The sequence below is a fragment of the Phoenix dactylifera genome, chromosome 5 (assembly GCF_051530095.1).
Source record: "Phoenix dactylifera cultivar Ajwa chromosome 5, Ajwa_hap1_PhDact_Kaust_v1.1, whole genome shotgun sequence".
Taxonomy (NCBI): Eukaryota; Viridiplantae; Streptophyta; class Magnoliopsida; order Arecales; family Arecaceae; genus Phoenix; species Phoenix dactylifera.
This window is the reverse complement of record NC_143194.1, coordinates 32479924-32496843: the sequence shown is the minus strand read 5'-3', so window position 1 is coordinate 32496843 and position 16920 is coordinate 32479924. Positions and strand designations below refer to the sequence as shown.

Below are 16920 nucleotides of genomic sequence, written 5' to 3'. Positions count from 1 at the left end.
CTGAAAGGGTGCTATCCGATGCAATTCCCTCACATGGCATCCTTGATGGCTTGACGTGAGAGTCTAAAGGTCCTCCTATAGCCCAAAAGTGAAAGCAAGGGATCTATATGACCTACATAGGGGTGAGGCGCCCCGAATATTAGATGGTGCATGGATATAGAGGCTCGGAGTTCATCCTAGAATTAGCTTTTTCATCTAGAAAATGGCTTGGGATCGCCTCCCTACCAAGGGTGTGGTGAGAGACCAGGGGATGAACATCCCCCCAACCTACCTTTTCTATGACGTGGAGGTTTAGACTATTCATGATGTAGTTTTTTGATGCTAGAAGGCTTTGCATGTGTAGAGACTCACCAACTAGCCCTCGGATTAACTCCGGTCAGTAATGTTAGTTCTGACCTTCCTCGAGTTCCTGCAAGGCAATATTAGTAGAGAGTTGTCTTGACATTGGGGCATCCGGGCCACTTATATTGCTTGCCATATCTGTCTGGCCAAGAACGCCTACATCTTTGAAGGTAGCAGATAGTCGGCGAGGTTTGTGTTGAAGAGGGCTATGACTCAGGTGATTGAGCTCACTCACTCAGCCTTTATTTGAGTGACTGTGACAGCTCGGGACATTTGGGACTCCTACTCCGCTCTTGCAGCAACTCCTTTAGTTATATTTATCTAGGAGCCCCCACCCTCCAACTTCCTCAAGGTCAACTTTAATGGTGGTGTGACCGATAGTGACAGCAGAGAAGAAGCTAGCTTTGTGATCTGAGGCCCGGATTCGAGGCTGCTGGCAGCTAGCGGAATTACTGTCTTTGATATCTCGGTCCTTGGGGTGGAACCAAGAGCGGCTCGGGCAGGTATCACCTATGCTAGGTGGATTCTGAGAGCTGATCTCATTACAATTAAGGGTGACTCAGCTACAGTGGTCGGATGGATCTAGAGCCAAGTAGAGACGGTGATCCCTCAGCCTCTCCTGCATGATATCAGGAGGAGCACGAGGGAGTGCACATCCTTCACAGTCAGGCACATGTAGCGGAGAATTGTAAAGAGGTTTTGTGGACCGCAATGTCATTTATCCTGACTGTGCTTCGTGATATTTTATTTTTTGATTTACTTGGATATATTCATACCACGATTGTATGATTTGTCTGTCGTATCCAAAAAAAAAAATCATTGAGCCCAAGAAGATGAGGAATAGTTCACATACCGCATGGACGAAGTAGTCCCCATCTCACGAGATAAAAACCTTCGAGCATTTGACGGGCCTTGTGGCACCCGTATCCATCCAATTTTGACATGCGTGAGATAGCTTATGAAATAAAAAGGAAAAATGATAAATTTACAATCTCTTCTATTAAAAAAATTAGGGAAAGATTAGAGCCAGCTAAAGTCTAATTATTTTTTATATGGATATCTCATATGCCTTAGAATCGACCACAACTGGTATAGCAAGCCGAACAAGAGGAGCTAGCCATGTGGCCATAGACCGGCCATTGAAAGCCACTACATAGCCGACCAGAAAGGTGTAGAGAGAGTCTTTTATTTCAAACGCTTCTCTAACCGGTGATAGTTCAGTCCACGATCACGAACATTTTTTTTACGTGTGCAACATGCGAACTAACCACACGAGCAAAACGCGCGGGCATGAATCTCGTGCGAGATGTGTGGGCTGTTTGTATAATAGCTAATGCACATGCTTGATTTTCTTGGCGATAGGCGCTTTCTCTTGCCTTTATAAAGCCCACTCGAGGGCCCTCCAGGTAAATTCTTTTCAATCCTACCACCATGTTGCCACCTCGTTGTCTTAAATCTCCTATGTTCCTTGAGATTAGCATCTGACTTGGGTATTGAAAGATTCCCGACTAAACACTCTTTAGCAAATGAATTTCTATATTTTCTATTTCAAATCGCATTGGGCTCAGAAGTACCAGACCGAGCGTGACCATCACTACCCAACTCTTCTAATGTGGCTTGGAGACCAGCAATGACCCCAAGCCAATCATGCTGACCTGAACGGGCGACCTAGCTAGCTCTCCAGCCTTGCAACATGCTCGATGTTGAGGTCGGGCCGGATTTCAGGGGCATCGATCAATACCGATTATTGATTTTGCTTTTCTTGTAACTTATTTTTTCCATATACAAGAGAAGCGTTTCTAATTCTCCTTGATGCACACACACCAACCGATCCATATACTAACATATATCACCCAACTTCCTTAGCAAGTTGGTGTACATCTTTTCCAACTCAACGAAAGCTGCTCCTCACGTATATTGATCTGTAGCTGGCTAAAATCAAGTAGACGAGACTACAAGATCGCAGTAGATTGTCATTCCGTCGACATAAAGGTACTGCCGCAGAGCTCAAATATAAAAAACTAGTTAAAATGGTTGCTACGTGCCTCGGTGTAATAACTAATTAAGATGGTCCCTAATCCAACCTGGCATGAGGGAGTTGGTATATTAATTAATAGGGGGTCAGTGCAATTCAAATGGGCAGTGGATGACATGTCAAGATTCCCTTTAGATTGGAATGGACTGGTAATTGGTTTGGGTTGTTTAGCATTTTCTTGAAGAGAACAATAACTTATCTCCCATAATTTTGTCCATGCATGGTAAGTAAAACAAGATGCTTTGATTATTAAAACAAGAGGATAACAATGAAGATGCCTTGGTTTACATATGTAAGCCAATAATTATCCCTTATCATATATGGTGCTCCAAAGCCAAATCTAGAAGAGGAGGACGCATCCATTGAGACCTTTTTTTTTTTTTAACTCATTGAGACTTCTCGGTTAAATAAGGAAACCAACAGCAATGATTGAGATCCGCTAGCTGAAAAAAGAAAGATACTTATCCTACGTGGTAACAACGTGTTGCTGGAAATTGGACCCGGGGGCGACCGTCGGCTGAAGGGGGAGGAGCTCCTGCTGTTGGAACGGTGGGTGGCGGTACGTCAGCTGGTGGCGTCCTCCGGAGGACCTGCAAAAAGCCGATGGCCGGGCTTTGCGCCGGCCCTCCGATGCTTAAGTCAGAGGGGGTCAATATAAGAGTGGGGATAGCAGTAAGAAGTTAGAGTTTTCCTCCTCCCTTCCCTCAAATGGAGGGATTCTCCTTTTATAGAGGGAGTTGGGTTACCTGTGATGTGACGGGGCAGATTGTCCTCTTTGTGATAATTGAGCACGATCATGTTCATTAATGGCATCGTGGGGATGAGATCGGATCAGACCGGAGTCAGCGAATTGTCGTGATTGATCGGACCTGGTGGAGTGGTTCAACCGCCCGCTGTGGAGGGCCTGGGGTCCGTAGATAACAAGCGCATTAATTGTTGAGTGAACCGGTGATTAGAGAAAGCCATACGCTTTGATGGTCGAGCGATTCGGATATCATCTTGAGCCGCGTTCATTAATGGTTGAGTGCACTGGAGGCCTGCAGAGGCCACGCGCATTAATGGCTTGACGACGGTAGCAGAGTACGGTGGAGTTGGATATCTAGAGTCAGGTTCCCTCAAGGAATCAGGCCGAGGTCGAATATTTGGACAAGGCATTTCGGGGCTCGGCACGGTGCCGGGTGCCGAGCCGAGCTAGTTGCCCAGTTGGGCGCCTTCAGCTCGAGCGTCGCGAGGTCGGCGCATTCTGGTCGGCGCTCCCTGGTTGGGCGCCTTCGTTCCGGGATGACTTGGGTTTTCCCCCGGGCGCCTTCAGCTCGAGCGTCGCGAGGTCGGCGCTCCCTGGTTGGGCGCCTTCGTTCCGGGATGACTTGGGTTTTCCCCCAACACAATGTATGACAGAATTAATTACAAACTTTATCTATTGCATCTTATATTCAAAGATTTTTTTTTTATGGAACTCATATTCAAAGAATTGATGCCAACTAATTATCTGATACTCAGCAAATTAGAGATACCAATCTTAAGTCCTTCGCATCTAGAATTCATGGACCGACTAAATACTAACGTGTGGCTCCTAGATGCATTCCCATGAAAGGGTATGCAATAACTTTAGATATACGATATGGAAGCTGTTGGGAGGCTGCATCAAAATGACATCAATTTATTTATTTTTATTTATTATTATTATTTATTATTATTATCGTCATCATTTTTATCGTCATCGCTATTATTATTATTATTATCATCATTATTATTAATGATATAGTATGATGATAATGGTTAGAATTTATATCATAATTATTTAAGACTTTCAGAATATTTTATCTTTAAACAGGAAAAAAAATATAAAAGATGGTGTGATGATGTCCTCACCTGTCGCTGCCAAAATGATGCGTGGATATATAGTGGAGTTAAAACACCACACCATTAGATATGATTTTTTTTGGTTTTGTCAATACGCAAGAATTCTTGCTTGTCCAGAAGAGTTTTGCCTTCTATCACGTCATTCAACATCCATATATTTCTGGCTGATTCTGCATGGAAATAATGATCGGTCCCATTTAAGATAGCGTTTGGTGGAGAGGATAAGTGGAGGGTATCCTTCGAATCGGGAGATACCGTAACAAACACTCAAAAAGATGGCCTCACTGGGATAGATGAAAAAAAAAAAAAAAAAACAGAAAGGATAATTTTGTTAATTGGATGTGAAAAAGGGTACATCAGCTTAGTCATCTGAGATTAACAAAACAAAGCTTTTCATATTCAAAAAAAATGGTACAACAAAAAAGTGTTAGCCTGAAATTTTTTATAAAATTGCTTGAAACTTCCAGACCTGAAATTTTAGGTCTGGATGAATTCTTTCATCCACTGCTTCTTTTTACGATGATCAACGGTTTCTGTCTTAATTATCAGACACCTGGTTTGGAGTCATTTAGCTTCTTTTTTTTTTTTTTTTTTTTTTTATATGTTCCTCTCCTTCTTTCCTCTCCTTCTTTGACAATATAACTCATCTTTATTGCAAACATAATTATTTTTTAATAAAAGCCGGGTAGCTCCTTTTTGCCTCTCTTTACATCAAAAAAATTCTATTAATCGATTTTGGCGAAATAGTGTTTTGTCACAACATAGAGAAACTTTATCTCCTCCGATGCGCGGATTTGTTCTCCAAACTCATCCCCCCATCCAAACACCGAAAGAAGACTCATTCAAAGGAATACTATATCGATATGTCTTCAAAACTTATCCCTTCAAAGAAACGTAGCCTCAATGATTTTGATCGAGACAGTGTAAGATTGAATTTAAGTCTTTCATTATCCGGAGGTATGCATCTTGTGGCTATAGCCAAAAGGCCAAATTTACAATGCCATCGTTGTTGGTGGAGTTATGGGGAATAGAGGAGCCAGTGCAGTGAGGGTGCCATGCCTGAAAGAAAGGCTGTGTGATGTGTGAAAGGCCTGCGACTTGATCGGATGGAGTATTCTGGTCCATAGGAACGCGATTGAAATGGTCCCAGGCCTAGGCTATGACTTTGAGAAAGTTTTCATAGAGCCAGTCCCAATACCAAGCCGATATTTACCTAGCAGGCTGGCCCATTTGTATCGTTATCAATAGATTGGCACTATCTAGGCTTTTTCTCTTATTACATTTTAATATAAATAACCAAGTTTCAATCTTAACTAATTTTATTATTATTCATAAAATTAATAACTATACTCCTAATTCGGAAAGGTATATTTCTGTTCTAACTCTAATTTGCAAAACTAAATCAAAATGAGTGGAATATGTTTATTCAAGAAGAGAGTGGTTATATTGGCAGGGCGGATACCGTGGACCACCAAATCTGTCAAATCATCACATATGGAAAGAAAAAAAAGAAAGAAAAGAAAAATACACGCTTATGATCCCGCCCTGATATCCATCGTCACATTAATTTTAGAGAAAAACGGCCTATGCCTAGAATGGGCCTAAGCAACAGCCGTCCGGCTCCCAAATATATGATATGATGGCTATCCAGAACCGTACAATACTCTGCAATACAAAAGTGCACAGGATAAAATTTTGGTTCTTTAATGAGTTTGGATTATTTGCAGTATAATTTTTGCACCATAGAATAGTGTATGATTGTTGGCTATTTCAGAGATGAGTGGCTCTTATTCATTCCTAAATACAATAAAATATTATTAATATGGTGCGTTGCGGTGATAAAGAAAAGCAGCCTATTTTTGAGATAGATGGTATTGCAGCTATCTACGAAGATTATGTGGTGCAAAAGTTGCACGCCTAGATATTCTGGTCCTCTCTCTGAAATATGGTAAAAATGGAGGTAGAAAAAAAAAGTGCTCTTCGATCCCACTGTTCCTTTTTTCGACCGTCTCTGAATTTCCAACTGTAACAACCCAGAATCTCACCCAAAATGGCTAGCCGGAACATATTATTTTAGTTCCTTGATCATGTATAAGTACCCAATAACTATCCAGCGAATAACCGATGTGGGACTAAACACACGCCTGCACGAGTCCTCATATACTCCCTCCGTTCTAAGAATTTAAATTAATTTAAATCTAATCACAAACACCACGATCGGCTTGTAGTCAGTCTCAATGGATCCGTGCTGCAATATCTCCTAGTCCACATAAGTTATGTGCTGGATCCACTCTGATTCCATTTATAACAACTCAGAACCTCACCCAAAATAGCTAGCCAAAAAGTATTATTTGAGTTTCTTAATCATGTATAAAAACCTAAAATTTACCAAACGAATAATCGATATAGGACTAAATACACGTCCGTACTGATTCTCACACATATTTTTTGCCGCCGTCCTTTTTCAATTTCACTAGTGAGGGAGAGGACGACGAGGCCAACACCAATGTGGAGATCGCCGGAGATTGGGCGGCAGCACGAGAATTATGGACTAGGAAACAAACTCCTCGGCTGTCACCTTAGCCCTTTCCGGAGCCCCCCTCTCTCTTCGCGACGGGGATGATCGAGATTGCGGGTTTTCCGTTTCTTCGACAGGCTTGGCGGCAATTTCTTACTTTAGCAGTTCGGATTAACGACGTGAAGAGCGTTTAACAAGTTGCGGAATGCGGACCCAAGCGAGATTAAGGTGCGCGATTCGGGCTTAAATTTAGATTTGTATGGGTTGCATTCAGAGTCAATCTAGCTAAATGTGTCATCCACACAAAAGCTGGCAAGGGTCCAAAACTTCGGGTTAATGCAGACCACACGATGTCCATCCTCTTATTCATCGCGCCCCGGTGGGACCTGCAATTGTGGGTTTTGGTGCGCCAAAATGACATCTTCACTTCAATAATCTGGCTTACGGCTTTAGCAAAAAAAAAAAAAAAAAAAAATCTGGCTTACGAGCTACGAGGGCCATCATAGTTATCTAGCTAAAAATTTATCTTTTTTAATTTATTTTTATCTAATATTCTAATTTATAACTTAATACAATATTAGTCAAATCGTTAATTTTAAACATAATCTAAATACAACAATAAAAAAATTAAATAATATAACGACCATTCAAGAACATAAAAAAAAAAAAAGCATCCTCTTTCTCATCCTACTGATAGTGTTATTTTAATTAGATGCATGTAAGTATAAATTTTATAAGCTATTGAATATATGTATAATAAACATAAATCTTAAAAAGGTTTTTGTAATTTATCCAATTCTCTAACTATTTAAGTTTTATTTCTCATTCACCAACTGCGTCAAATCTCTCATATCAGTAACAACTTAAGGAAACGTGATGTGCACAGTGCTGCAAAACCTAAGGACCAATGCAACCTCGGCCCGCTTGTCCACACACAACCCAACTCAAGCTACACGCTATGGTACAGGGTTTAAATATTTTATTGGATAGTCGTTTAAAGATGGTTTGCATGCTATGGCACAGGATAAGTCTTCACCTGCAATTCTTTTTTTTATTTTTGGGAAGCAAGCAGACATTAGAGAATGTTCGTGCTATGAAGGGAAACAAACGTAAGCGAAAAATAAAAAAAATTATGAACTATTCGTCTAAAAAAAATAAATTAAGAACTATTTATCTTTTTAGTTATTAACGCAAGAGTCCTCTAGCTCGTAGGTTAACCCTTAGCATAAATGAAATTACACAAATGGTCTAAATTTTACCATAATATGGAGCTTCTCCATTAACATGAATGAAGAAAATTAAATGAAATTACAGCAACAAGCAAGAGCATGAGGTAGAAAAGTGAAGAAACCACACATAAAAAGTAAACGAAAGTTACATGGATTACAACAACAGGCTACGTCTGAGTCATGCTCTAACTAGATGGACTTGATTATTCTCGGTGCCTTCCACGTTTTCTTTGCTACTGAGATTTTGCTGTCCGAGAGAACTGAGCCAGATGTTAGGATTAGGGTTGATGTTGCGTTGGATAGATTTACGAGAATGTTTGCAGAATTTGCTGTGCTAGTTCCTCTGCACTAAGTTCGCACTCAATTCCAATCTGTTGCAAGGGAAAATATTAAAAATATAACTAGACGTGCATATATCAGCAAAAATACAAGAAGCTTATTAACAACCATTTACTGGCAGTCAACCATAATTAAGTAGCTAATAGAATAGATTCCAAGATTGCCATGAAATTGAATGCCGGATTGTAATAGTTCTCTTTTTTCAAGCAAATTCATAACCAAAGTTTCACTTGTAAGCCTAATCCAATACACTTCCTCTGGCAAAAGATGTTCTCCAACTGCATTAGTTTGTTATCTGGAAGGGGTTGATCTCTCAGACCTATCTGGCTTGTCAGTCTATTTATTTGATGTAAACAATGTCTAAGCTATCCTTCATTAAGGATTGAGGGTTTTTAATCTCTTTCTTAAGTGGAGAATACATGGATCCAGAATATAACACCATGGCATCCCAAAAAAACCGATGCTAAGGTGGAAGAAGGGAAGCGTCTATATCTAAAGACTATTTTCAAACAAGAAAAGCTGCCCAGAAAGTTAAGACCATCAATGATATTCTGAGCCAAACAGTGAAATGCAAGTATTTTTGATGTGAATGGAGGTAGCCAGCGGCTGCCCCCAGAGTTTATTAAGACGAGAGAAGATGTACAGTAAAGAGTAAGTAAAACCATCAAATTTTGTTCTTTCAACTTTAATGTATCATTAAATACCGACAGGTTCATCGTGTAATTTTAACAGGCCTACGCGTTAGCCATATCACCCTAAAAGATAGATTTTGTAGGATCCTCTTGGCCACATGCGGCTACTCAATCTAACCTAGTTTTTGTCTTCTTCCCTGTGTCTTTTTTATTCGATCCTCTTTCTTCTTTTTTTGATACATAAAATAAACATGGTCCGAGTGCCTCTAGTATTTAAACTTCAGTAGATGTAAAACCTTTACGGGCAAATTTATGTTAAATATATAGCAGCCTTTTTTTCCCTTAAAAGAGAACCCGGAAAGCAATAGTGGTTCCAAGTTGCATGAGCGGCATCCGGCATAAGCGTAAGCATATTGAACAGCTTTGACTCTGTTGCAGATTCCTCGTAACTACATACCTGTATCTCTTATGTATCTACACGCCTTGTTTGCTGCTAAGAAGATATATGTATTGGAACCAGCTAGCTCGTGGGGGTCCAATAAGAAGCAAAATCTAAGTGGCCAGGTTCTTCAGTGAACAGGTCTAGATATAAGTTTCCAAGAAGATATAAAGGAAACATGGGGGGTTGAGGGGGTGTAGATACCTTGATGGTGAATGAGTTGAGCATGGTGTCATCAATGGTGCTGAGGCTCGCATGGAGTATCTCGAGAGAAAGGCCCTCAAGAGCGGTGATTATCTTCAGAGCCTGGCCAGGGATGCGATGCGACAGAGTCTTCAGGAGGACGTTGGGACCCGAGAACTTCACCTCCACATCCGCAACCGGGGATTTGGAGTTGGCCGCGAGCTCGTTGACGTTGTTCTCAATGGAGGGGGAGGATTCATGAGATGGAACCAAGGTCGGGGAGCGATAGCTTTGCTGCAATCTTGGCTTGTAAGGGCTGCCTGGCTGAGGAGTTCTTGGACTTATGGGCAAACCCTTTCTTGGACTCAGAGGCGGAGGCCTCGGGCTCAGTGGTGTCGTCCTAGGGCTGGAAACTGGTCTGGGGCTGAGAACCTCACTGTAGACTTTCCTCTGCTTCTTGGCCTCCAGGGACTGCAGGACTTGTTGTAACTCCTTGATGTAATCAACGACTCCTCCTATGATGGAAGCTTGATCCCCCTGAGTTAAAACAACAAATATAAGCGAGAGGAGAGCAGTAAAATGATTGTCCCAGACAAGCAAACGCCTAAACGATCATACTTAAACGGCGCCATGCGGGTGCAAAAGCATCATGGAAAACTTTCGGAAAATATAGGATAATAAGAGGTCTAAAAGAAGGGCTTGACAGTATCTTACCCTCTTCACATAGAAGCATGGCATCAATGATCGGAGTACCGATAAGTGCTCGTTCATTTGCTTCCTCCGGTTGCGCTCCACCGTGATGTGTGACATCTTGTGCTGCCCGTCTTGGGCGGCCGCATCGACCGAAGCAACCAGTGTGGAGGACTTTAGCTTCTTTCGAGCACGGTTAGTCTCCTCATCACCCTCATCGATCTCATGAGGCCTAATGCTAGACGAAGCCGAACCTTGAGACACTAGCCTCGTCGTAGAATCGTCACCACCTCTCGGGCTGAAGACAAGCTCTTCAAATGGGTTGAAGGGAGGAACCTCCTTAGTATCATCCTCCAAGCTCTCCAGGATTTTAAAGAGGTCCTCCGGGGAGGTGGCCCCGGTGAAGCTGGTGTGCCCGAACTCTGTGTCCTCGAAAAGTTCAGATAGGCCGTCTCCCATGTCGCCGGCTAATTGATCACTACGGACGTAATATCGGACCCAGTCGGAAAACCTCCTCGTTTGGAATGGTTTGGTTGAATATGGCCAAACTCTCGCGTGTAAATGAAAGAAACCTAAGAACTCATGAAGGTGGGTACATGGACAATGATAAGAATGGATTCCAGAATAACTCCCAATTAAGTTATATGGCTCTACCTCCTCCTTCAGTCGCTACACCAATAACTATGCATTGCATTCTGTAGAAAGAGAGAATAGAAATGAGAACAAGTGGAAAGGGAGGAGGAAGGAGGAAAGAAGAGAGAAGGAATCAAAATGGACCGTTGGAAGGAACGGGGAAGGAGGGAGGAGAGAGGTAATATAGAGAAATGTCGGCTGACAAGTGGAGGGGAACCACGGCAATGCCACTAGGGGTGCAGGTTTTAATTTTTTCTTAAATTTTTGGACGCTCTGCATGGCGATTTAAATTGGGAGTTCCCGGCACCGTACAGGTTCTGCATTTCCGGCTACTGGAAGGATCAAAAAGGCAACACCGAAGAGGGCAGGCCAAGTTTTGACAGTTTGACAAGCGCATGGCGACGGTAAAATCGGCCTCTTTGGGTTCTCCGTTGCATGGATGATGCGACGGCCAAGATAATGGCTTCCTGTTACCTTGTAACGTTACAAATATATATATATAAGAGATTTTAAATAATTTAGACTTCCATCTAGGAGAGGAGGGTTGTATCACTACCCGATCACCCGGTTCATACTTCTCTTTAGATCTTAAATAATAAACTTTGACAACTTTCGGTTTTATATATCATTATAATTTACTGGGTAGCTTTCATATAGGTGACGTTCCATGTCCGCTGTTGATCTACAGGTATAGAACCTCGTGAACATATATCTTTTATCAATCCAAGTACAATTGTCACGACCACCATTATTTAACAAAAATCACCGTTCAAATAATTTTAAATTATTTTTACAAACCAATATTTAAAAAAAACCGCAAAGTATCTATCTGATGGACAAGGAAGGTTTTACAGCATAACTTTGTCGTTGAATTAATAACGACCTGTTGTAAACATGTAGTAGTCTCACATTAATTCATAGCGCTAAGAGATTTATAGTGCAGAATCATAGCATCTAAACAATATTTTCTAATTAGTATTTTTGGTTCAAGTTTTAAGCTATAATTTATATCAGGGTAAATCTGGCTCATAACTCATGCGTAACTAGGTTTACTAGATAGAGCACTCAAAACCCATCCAAGATCTTATATTCAGAGATACTGAGAATTACAGATATGGACATGTGGTTTGATGTTGGCCAATCTACTAACATCTTTTAATTCCAGTTTGTTGGCTACTATGGCTTCCTCTACAGGAAGAAGTCTCTCTACAGAGAATAGAAGGGATGCCTTAGGATTCTCACTGCACACCATGAATAAAAATCCTAGTTCTCATCCTTTTGTGCTAAGGGAATATTTTAATTCCAGTCTTTAATGATAGGCCTCGCCATTCAACTTTGGCGCCCGATAATACATGGGCCACATCTCCTTAGGAGGGATGCCCAACGTACACTATCGCCTCATTATTATCATGCTACAATTAGCTATTATATGATGCTGTAATGGTAAATAATGACCATTACAATACAACAATATGAAATCATAGAGAAGTGTTCTTCGAAATTTTTAGCCACATTAAAATCTGTCATAATCTTATATTGACTCATGAAGTTCAAGATATAATTGTTGTATGGCTATTAAGGCCATACTTATAAGGCATTGTCACAACCATGTTATACTGCAATCTGTACAGCTTGTTTAGCATAATTGATGCAAGGTCTTGAAATTGGGATATAAAGCCCCCGCAAAATCATTATGCAAAAACATTTCTGGAAATGGAAAGAAAGTTACGACCAAGTTCGTTCTTGAGTAAGCTTTTGAATATTTGAAATATTGGACAAGATTAGGATTGGAAGAGGAAGCCATGGCAATTTGAGGAAATGCTGTAAATATCCAAAAATATGATGTTGTTGTTGATGCTAGACTTGATCATAATGTGGTTGTTGTGGGAATAAAGAATTTGAACTTAGTCCCACATCGACTAGATAGCAGAGAGGTTTGTTCCTTAAATGGAGGGGGACTATCCCTTTCTCTTCAGAGGCATTTTTTGTGGGGCAAAATCATGCGTTGGGAAGAGACTATGAAAGCCACCAAGGTGGTAGCCTAGTGGTACTGGGTGGGGATTCTAACCTCATGGTCCGAAGTTCGAATCGCTGCAGCAACGATTAAAATGTAGCTTCGGCCACTGCTTGGACATGAGGTATAGGACCGCTCTTGGACTGCCAGTAGCCGGGGTGGTGCCAGGTGTGACGTACTCACACGTGGGACTCGAGCTGGAGAAGGCATGAGTAAAATCGGTCGGGGTGTCCAACACACGGCCATTTCTGCCCGCATCGAACATTCTCCTGGCGGGGCGGAGGCCCAGTGGGGGCTGCTACGTGGGGGTGGGCTTGTCCCTTCCTCTCTCTACCCCTTTTTTTCAGCAAAAAAAAAAGAGACTATGAAACCCCTTTCAAAGCGGACAATACCTCTGAGGAGAAGTAGTCGCCTCCGCTGTCTGAGACTGGTGGGGACGAGGTTAGAGGGCGGCAGATTCCCCCGTAGCGTTGGACGCGCGGGCCGGAGATCGATCTCCCTTGACCTCATAAATGGTGAGGTCGGAGGGCAAGAAATTCCTCCGTAGCGCTGGACGCGTGGGCCGAAGCCCGATCTCCCTTGACCTCATCAACGGCGAGGTCGGAGGGCGAGAAATTTCTCCGTAGTGCTGGACGTGCAGGCCGGAGCCCGACCTTCCTTGACCTCATCAGTGGTCTTGCGGGTTTTATTTCGACAGTTTTGAATCACTATTTGGTCTTTGGAATATATTTGCATCTAGTGTTTTTGATTTTAGGTTTTCAAAGCCATATGATCTGTGATCATTATTAATGTTTTTGCTTCATTATAAGAATTTTCATATTCTCCCTATAAAGAGCCTGAACATAGCCTCTTCCGATGTAGTAATATGAGAATAGATTATTGTGAAATGTTTGTCTGGACTTGGAATTTTAAACTTATTTCTCTGTCTTCCTCTTCCTCTCCATCTTGTTCTTTGTCTTTTCCACAATATATTTATTATGTTTCATTTATATATATATTATTCACCAACATAGCACCAAAGCCTTAACAATATTTGGTAAGGCTACAAATGGATCGGATCGGATCGGGTCCTGAGTGACCCCGATCCGATCTGGTTTCTTGTTCGAGTCCTAATTTTGGATCTGGACCTGATCCGATTGAAAATTGGGGCAGGTCGAATTGGGTCAATGCCTACAAATTTTGACCCAACAGATCATTCGGGTCGGGTCGGGTCCGAGTCGGATCCGAGTTTATGTATTTTTATATTTAAAGTTCTACCATATAATAGTAAGAAACTGACCAAAAAAATGGGTCGGGTCCGGATTCGGATCAAAATTGGGTGAATCCGACCTGATCCAAAAAATAGAACAGATCCAAATTTAGAACCCGATCCAACCCTACGGATCCTAAAATTTAGATTGGGTCGGATCTTATGTAGGTTGGGTCAGGTCAGGTCACAGGTTGACCCCACCCATTTGCAGCACTAATATTTGGTGGCTAAAGGCCTCTCGCATTAGAATTTTTTTAGAGAAACCTTTCACATTGGAATTACACAGAATCTTTTTGGGTGGGCCGGTCATTTAAATATTGAGTCACCCAAATTACATGGCCATTGCCATACTGATGCTTCTACTTCTTAAACTTGCTGCCATCATGCAACGAACTGCTTGCTTTTCTTGTGTCTTGTTAATAAAGTCTAAATTACTTAGCATAGATTCAGGACCTATTCTAATTTTTATCCCGACCTGTTCTAATTTTTATCCCAAACTTTTCTCCCCTTAGATAAAATTAGAGTTATATCTAGTAATAATTATTTCTAGAAAAGTACTCAACTGAACAGATAGCAGGACTTTCAACAGAATAACAATTTCAAGAATGATGATGTTTATTTAAAACCAGAAAAAAAAAAAACTTAAACAGTGAGTGGTTAGACTTTTCCATCCATTAATTAATGATAAGAATGAGAAGCAGAACAAAATGTTGGAGGCTTAGCCGTGATTTACTTGGTTGCATTGTAATAATTGTAAGTTGACAAGATTTGTGGGGTTACAACTTTATGTGCCATCACAATATTTTGAATTATTTTTACCACCTACAGATGCAGGTTAAAATGCTTATCCCGTGTAAGAACTCGTGCAGGTATGTATTTATTTTCATATTGGCTATGTTTTGCATAAATCTTTTGGAACTTATACTGGGTTAAGAAACGTATATAATATCTTTTGACTAACTTTTATGGATGAAGTCTTGAGTTAGTGTAAATGAATATCGAGTAGATCTAGTCTATAGCCTATATTGACTAGGAGATATTGCACCACAAATTAATTAGAGCTGACCGCCGGCTAATTATTCTATTTATGATTGGATTTGAATGGATTTGGATCCTTGACATAGGAGGAGTCCAAATTAAAATAGGAGTATGCGAGGATCCATACATATATGTATTTAGTCCCATATCTGCTATGTATCGAGTAAATTTTAGAAACTTATATAAAACTAAGAGACCAATATAATACTTTTTGGTTAGTTTTTATAGATGAGGTTTTGCATTGTTACAACACCGTTGAGCGCTTTAGGAGGATGAAACCCATATTTGTCTAATTTTGTTGCTCTACAAATTAATTAGGACTGACCACCAGCTGATTATGGTGTTGGTGATTGGAATTGAATAAATTTGGATATTTGACCTAGAAGGATGCTGAATTTTAAATGAGAGAGGCACGTAAGAATCGACACATATGTGTATTTAGTTTTATATTAATTATGCATTGAGTAAATTTTAAAACAGAAGCAAAAGATCAATATAATATTTTTTTGGTTAGCTTTTACAGTTGAGGTTCTGCATTGTGACAACTCCGTCGAGAGATTCAGGAGGCCGAGACCCTTGTTTGTCTAATTTTGTCACTCCACTGCTATGGAATATCGAAAGGACCTTGGCTTTTTAGTCACCACAAAATTTACTCTCCCTATTTATCTACGTGGAACCCGTGCAAATGCACCAGAAATTGGTAATGGTTTTCGGTACCTGAGCCACCAAAACTAGCGGTTTGCAGCAAATGCTGCTTGAACGTATAGGCGTCCTTCAAGGCAGTCAGATGAACGATCACAAAATCCGCTCACATGAAGGGGGCCAGGGCACAGTATTTACGCTATTTCCGACATGCTTGTTCACTGTTCCCTTGCTTCATCAGACAGTTCTAACATTGCCTAGAGTAAAGAAACAGGCTTCGCAGTGATGCCATGATGGCTGGGATTTGAAATACAGAAGAATTCCTGGGAAAAAATAAGAAATGTAATTAGATAGATTAATGCAAATTATTCAAAAGCCAAGTGATGAATGCTGAAAGCATACACATGAGGGCCCAATTGTGTTCTCGTCGCGTGCTCTTCCTATAGATTACTGAACCGTGGCAAAATGTTATGGCCAGAGATTCATTTCTTACGGTCTTAAGCTTTTTTTTTTTTTTTTTTTTTGTTGAAAACGGATATTTCATACAATACGTGTACGAATACATCCAAGAAAATCAAAATAAAGCAACTCGCGGAGCGCATGTGGCAGCTCCTCCTCCCCCGACCAAAGGGTGTACCCTGAGTGATGAGCCGCATGGGCCGCCACCCAGTCAGCTGTCCCATTAGCTTCTCTAAATACATGTTGAGCCTGGAAGGCTCTCTCATCTCCCATCATGCTCCCTATGTCGCGGATCAAAGGGTGGTCTGTACCATCACCCGTCGCCCCCCTCCGAATCCATCCGATGACCGTGGTGGAGTCGCCCTCCAAAATGATCGACCTGGCTCGCAGGGTCATCCTCGCATGGCGCACGCCCGCCCAGGCTGCTCGAAGCTCTGCCTCCGGAACCGACGTGTCGAACAGCTGGCAGCCACCTGCTGCACCTACCCTGGAGCATTTGACAACTAGTGGTCGGTTGACATGTCAATAAAGCTTAAGTTTATGGATCCAAACCCTATTTAGGCTTGTATGGGAAAAAAGAATAAGCAAAAAATCCCATCTAGGCCAATTCTTTTG

General features: G+C 41.3%; 1 protein-coding gene across 1 annotated transcript; it reads right to left on the bottom strand.

Annotated features, from left to right (window-relative positions):
- Positions 1 to 8031: 8031 nt before the first annotated feature.
- SPCH (basic helix-loop-helix (bHLH) DNA-binding superfamily protein) lies at positions 8032 to 10795 on the bottom strand. The gene is made up of 3 exons (XM_008785737.5): positions 10295 to 10795; positions 9602 to 10117; positions 8032 to 8358 (listed from the first exon to the last, which is right to left on the bottom strand). Exons 1-3 carry the CDS (start codon positions 10727 to 10729, stop codon positions 8293 to 8295), a joined length of 1017 nt encoding a protein of 338 aa, XP_008783959.1. The 5' UTR covers positions 10730 to 10795; the 3' UTR covers positions 8032 to 8292.
- Between the last annotated feature and the right edge of the window lie 6125 nt (positions 10796 to 16920).

Excerpts from the sequence above, each read along its gene's own strand:
- SPCH (XM_008785737.5), bottom strand. The coding sequence starts at position 10,729 with ATGGGAGACGGCCTATCTGAACTTTTCGAGGACACAGAGTTCGGGCAC. Across the intron at positions 10,118-10,294 it reads CATGCTTCTATGTGAAGAGG|GGGGATCAAGCTTCCATCAT; the intron begins GTAAGATACTGT and ends GTTTTAACTCAG. Across the intron at positions 8,359-9,601 it reads TCAACTCATTCACCATCAAG|ATTGGAATTGAGTGCGAACT; the intron begins GTATCTACACCC and ends CCCTTGCAACAG.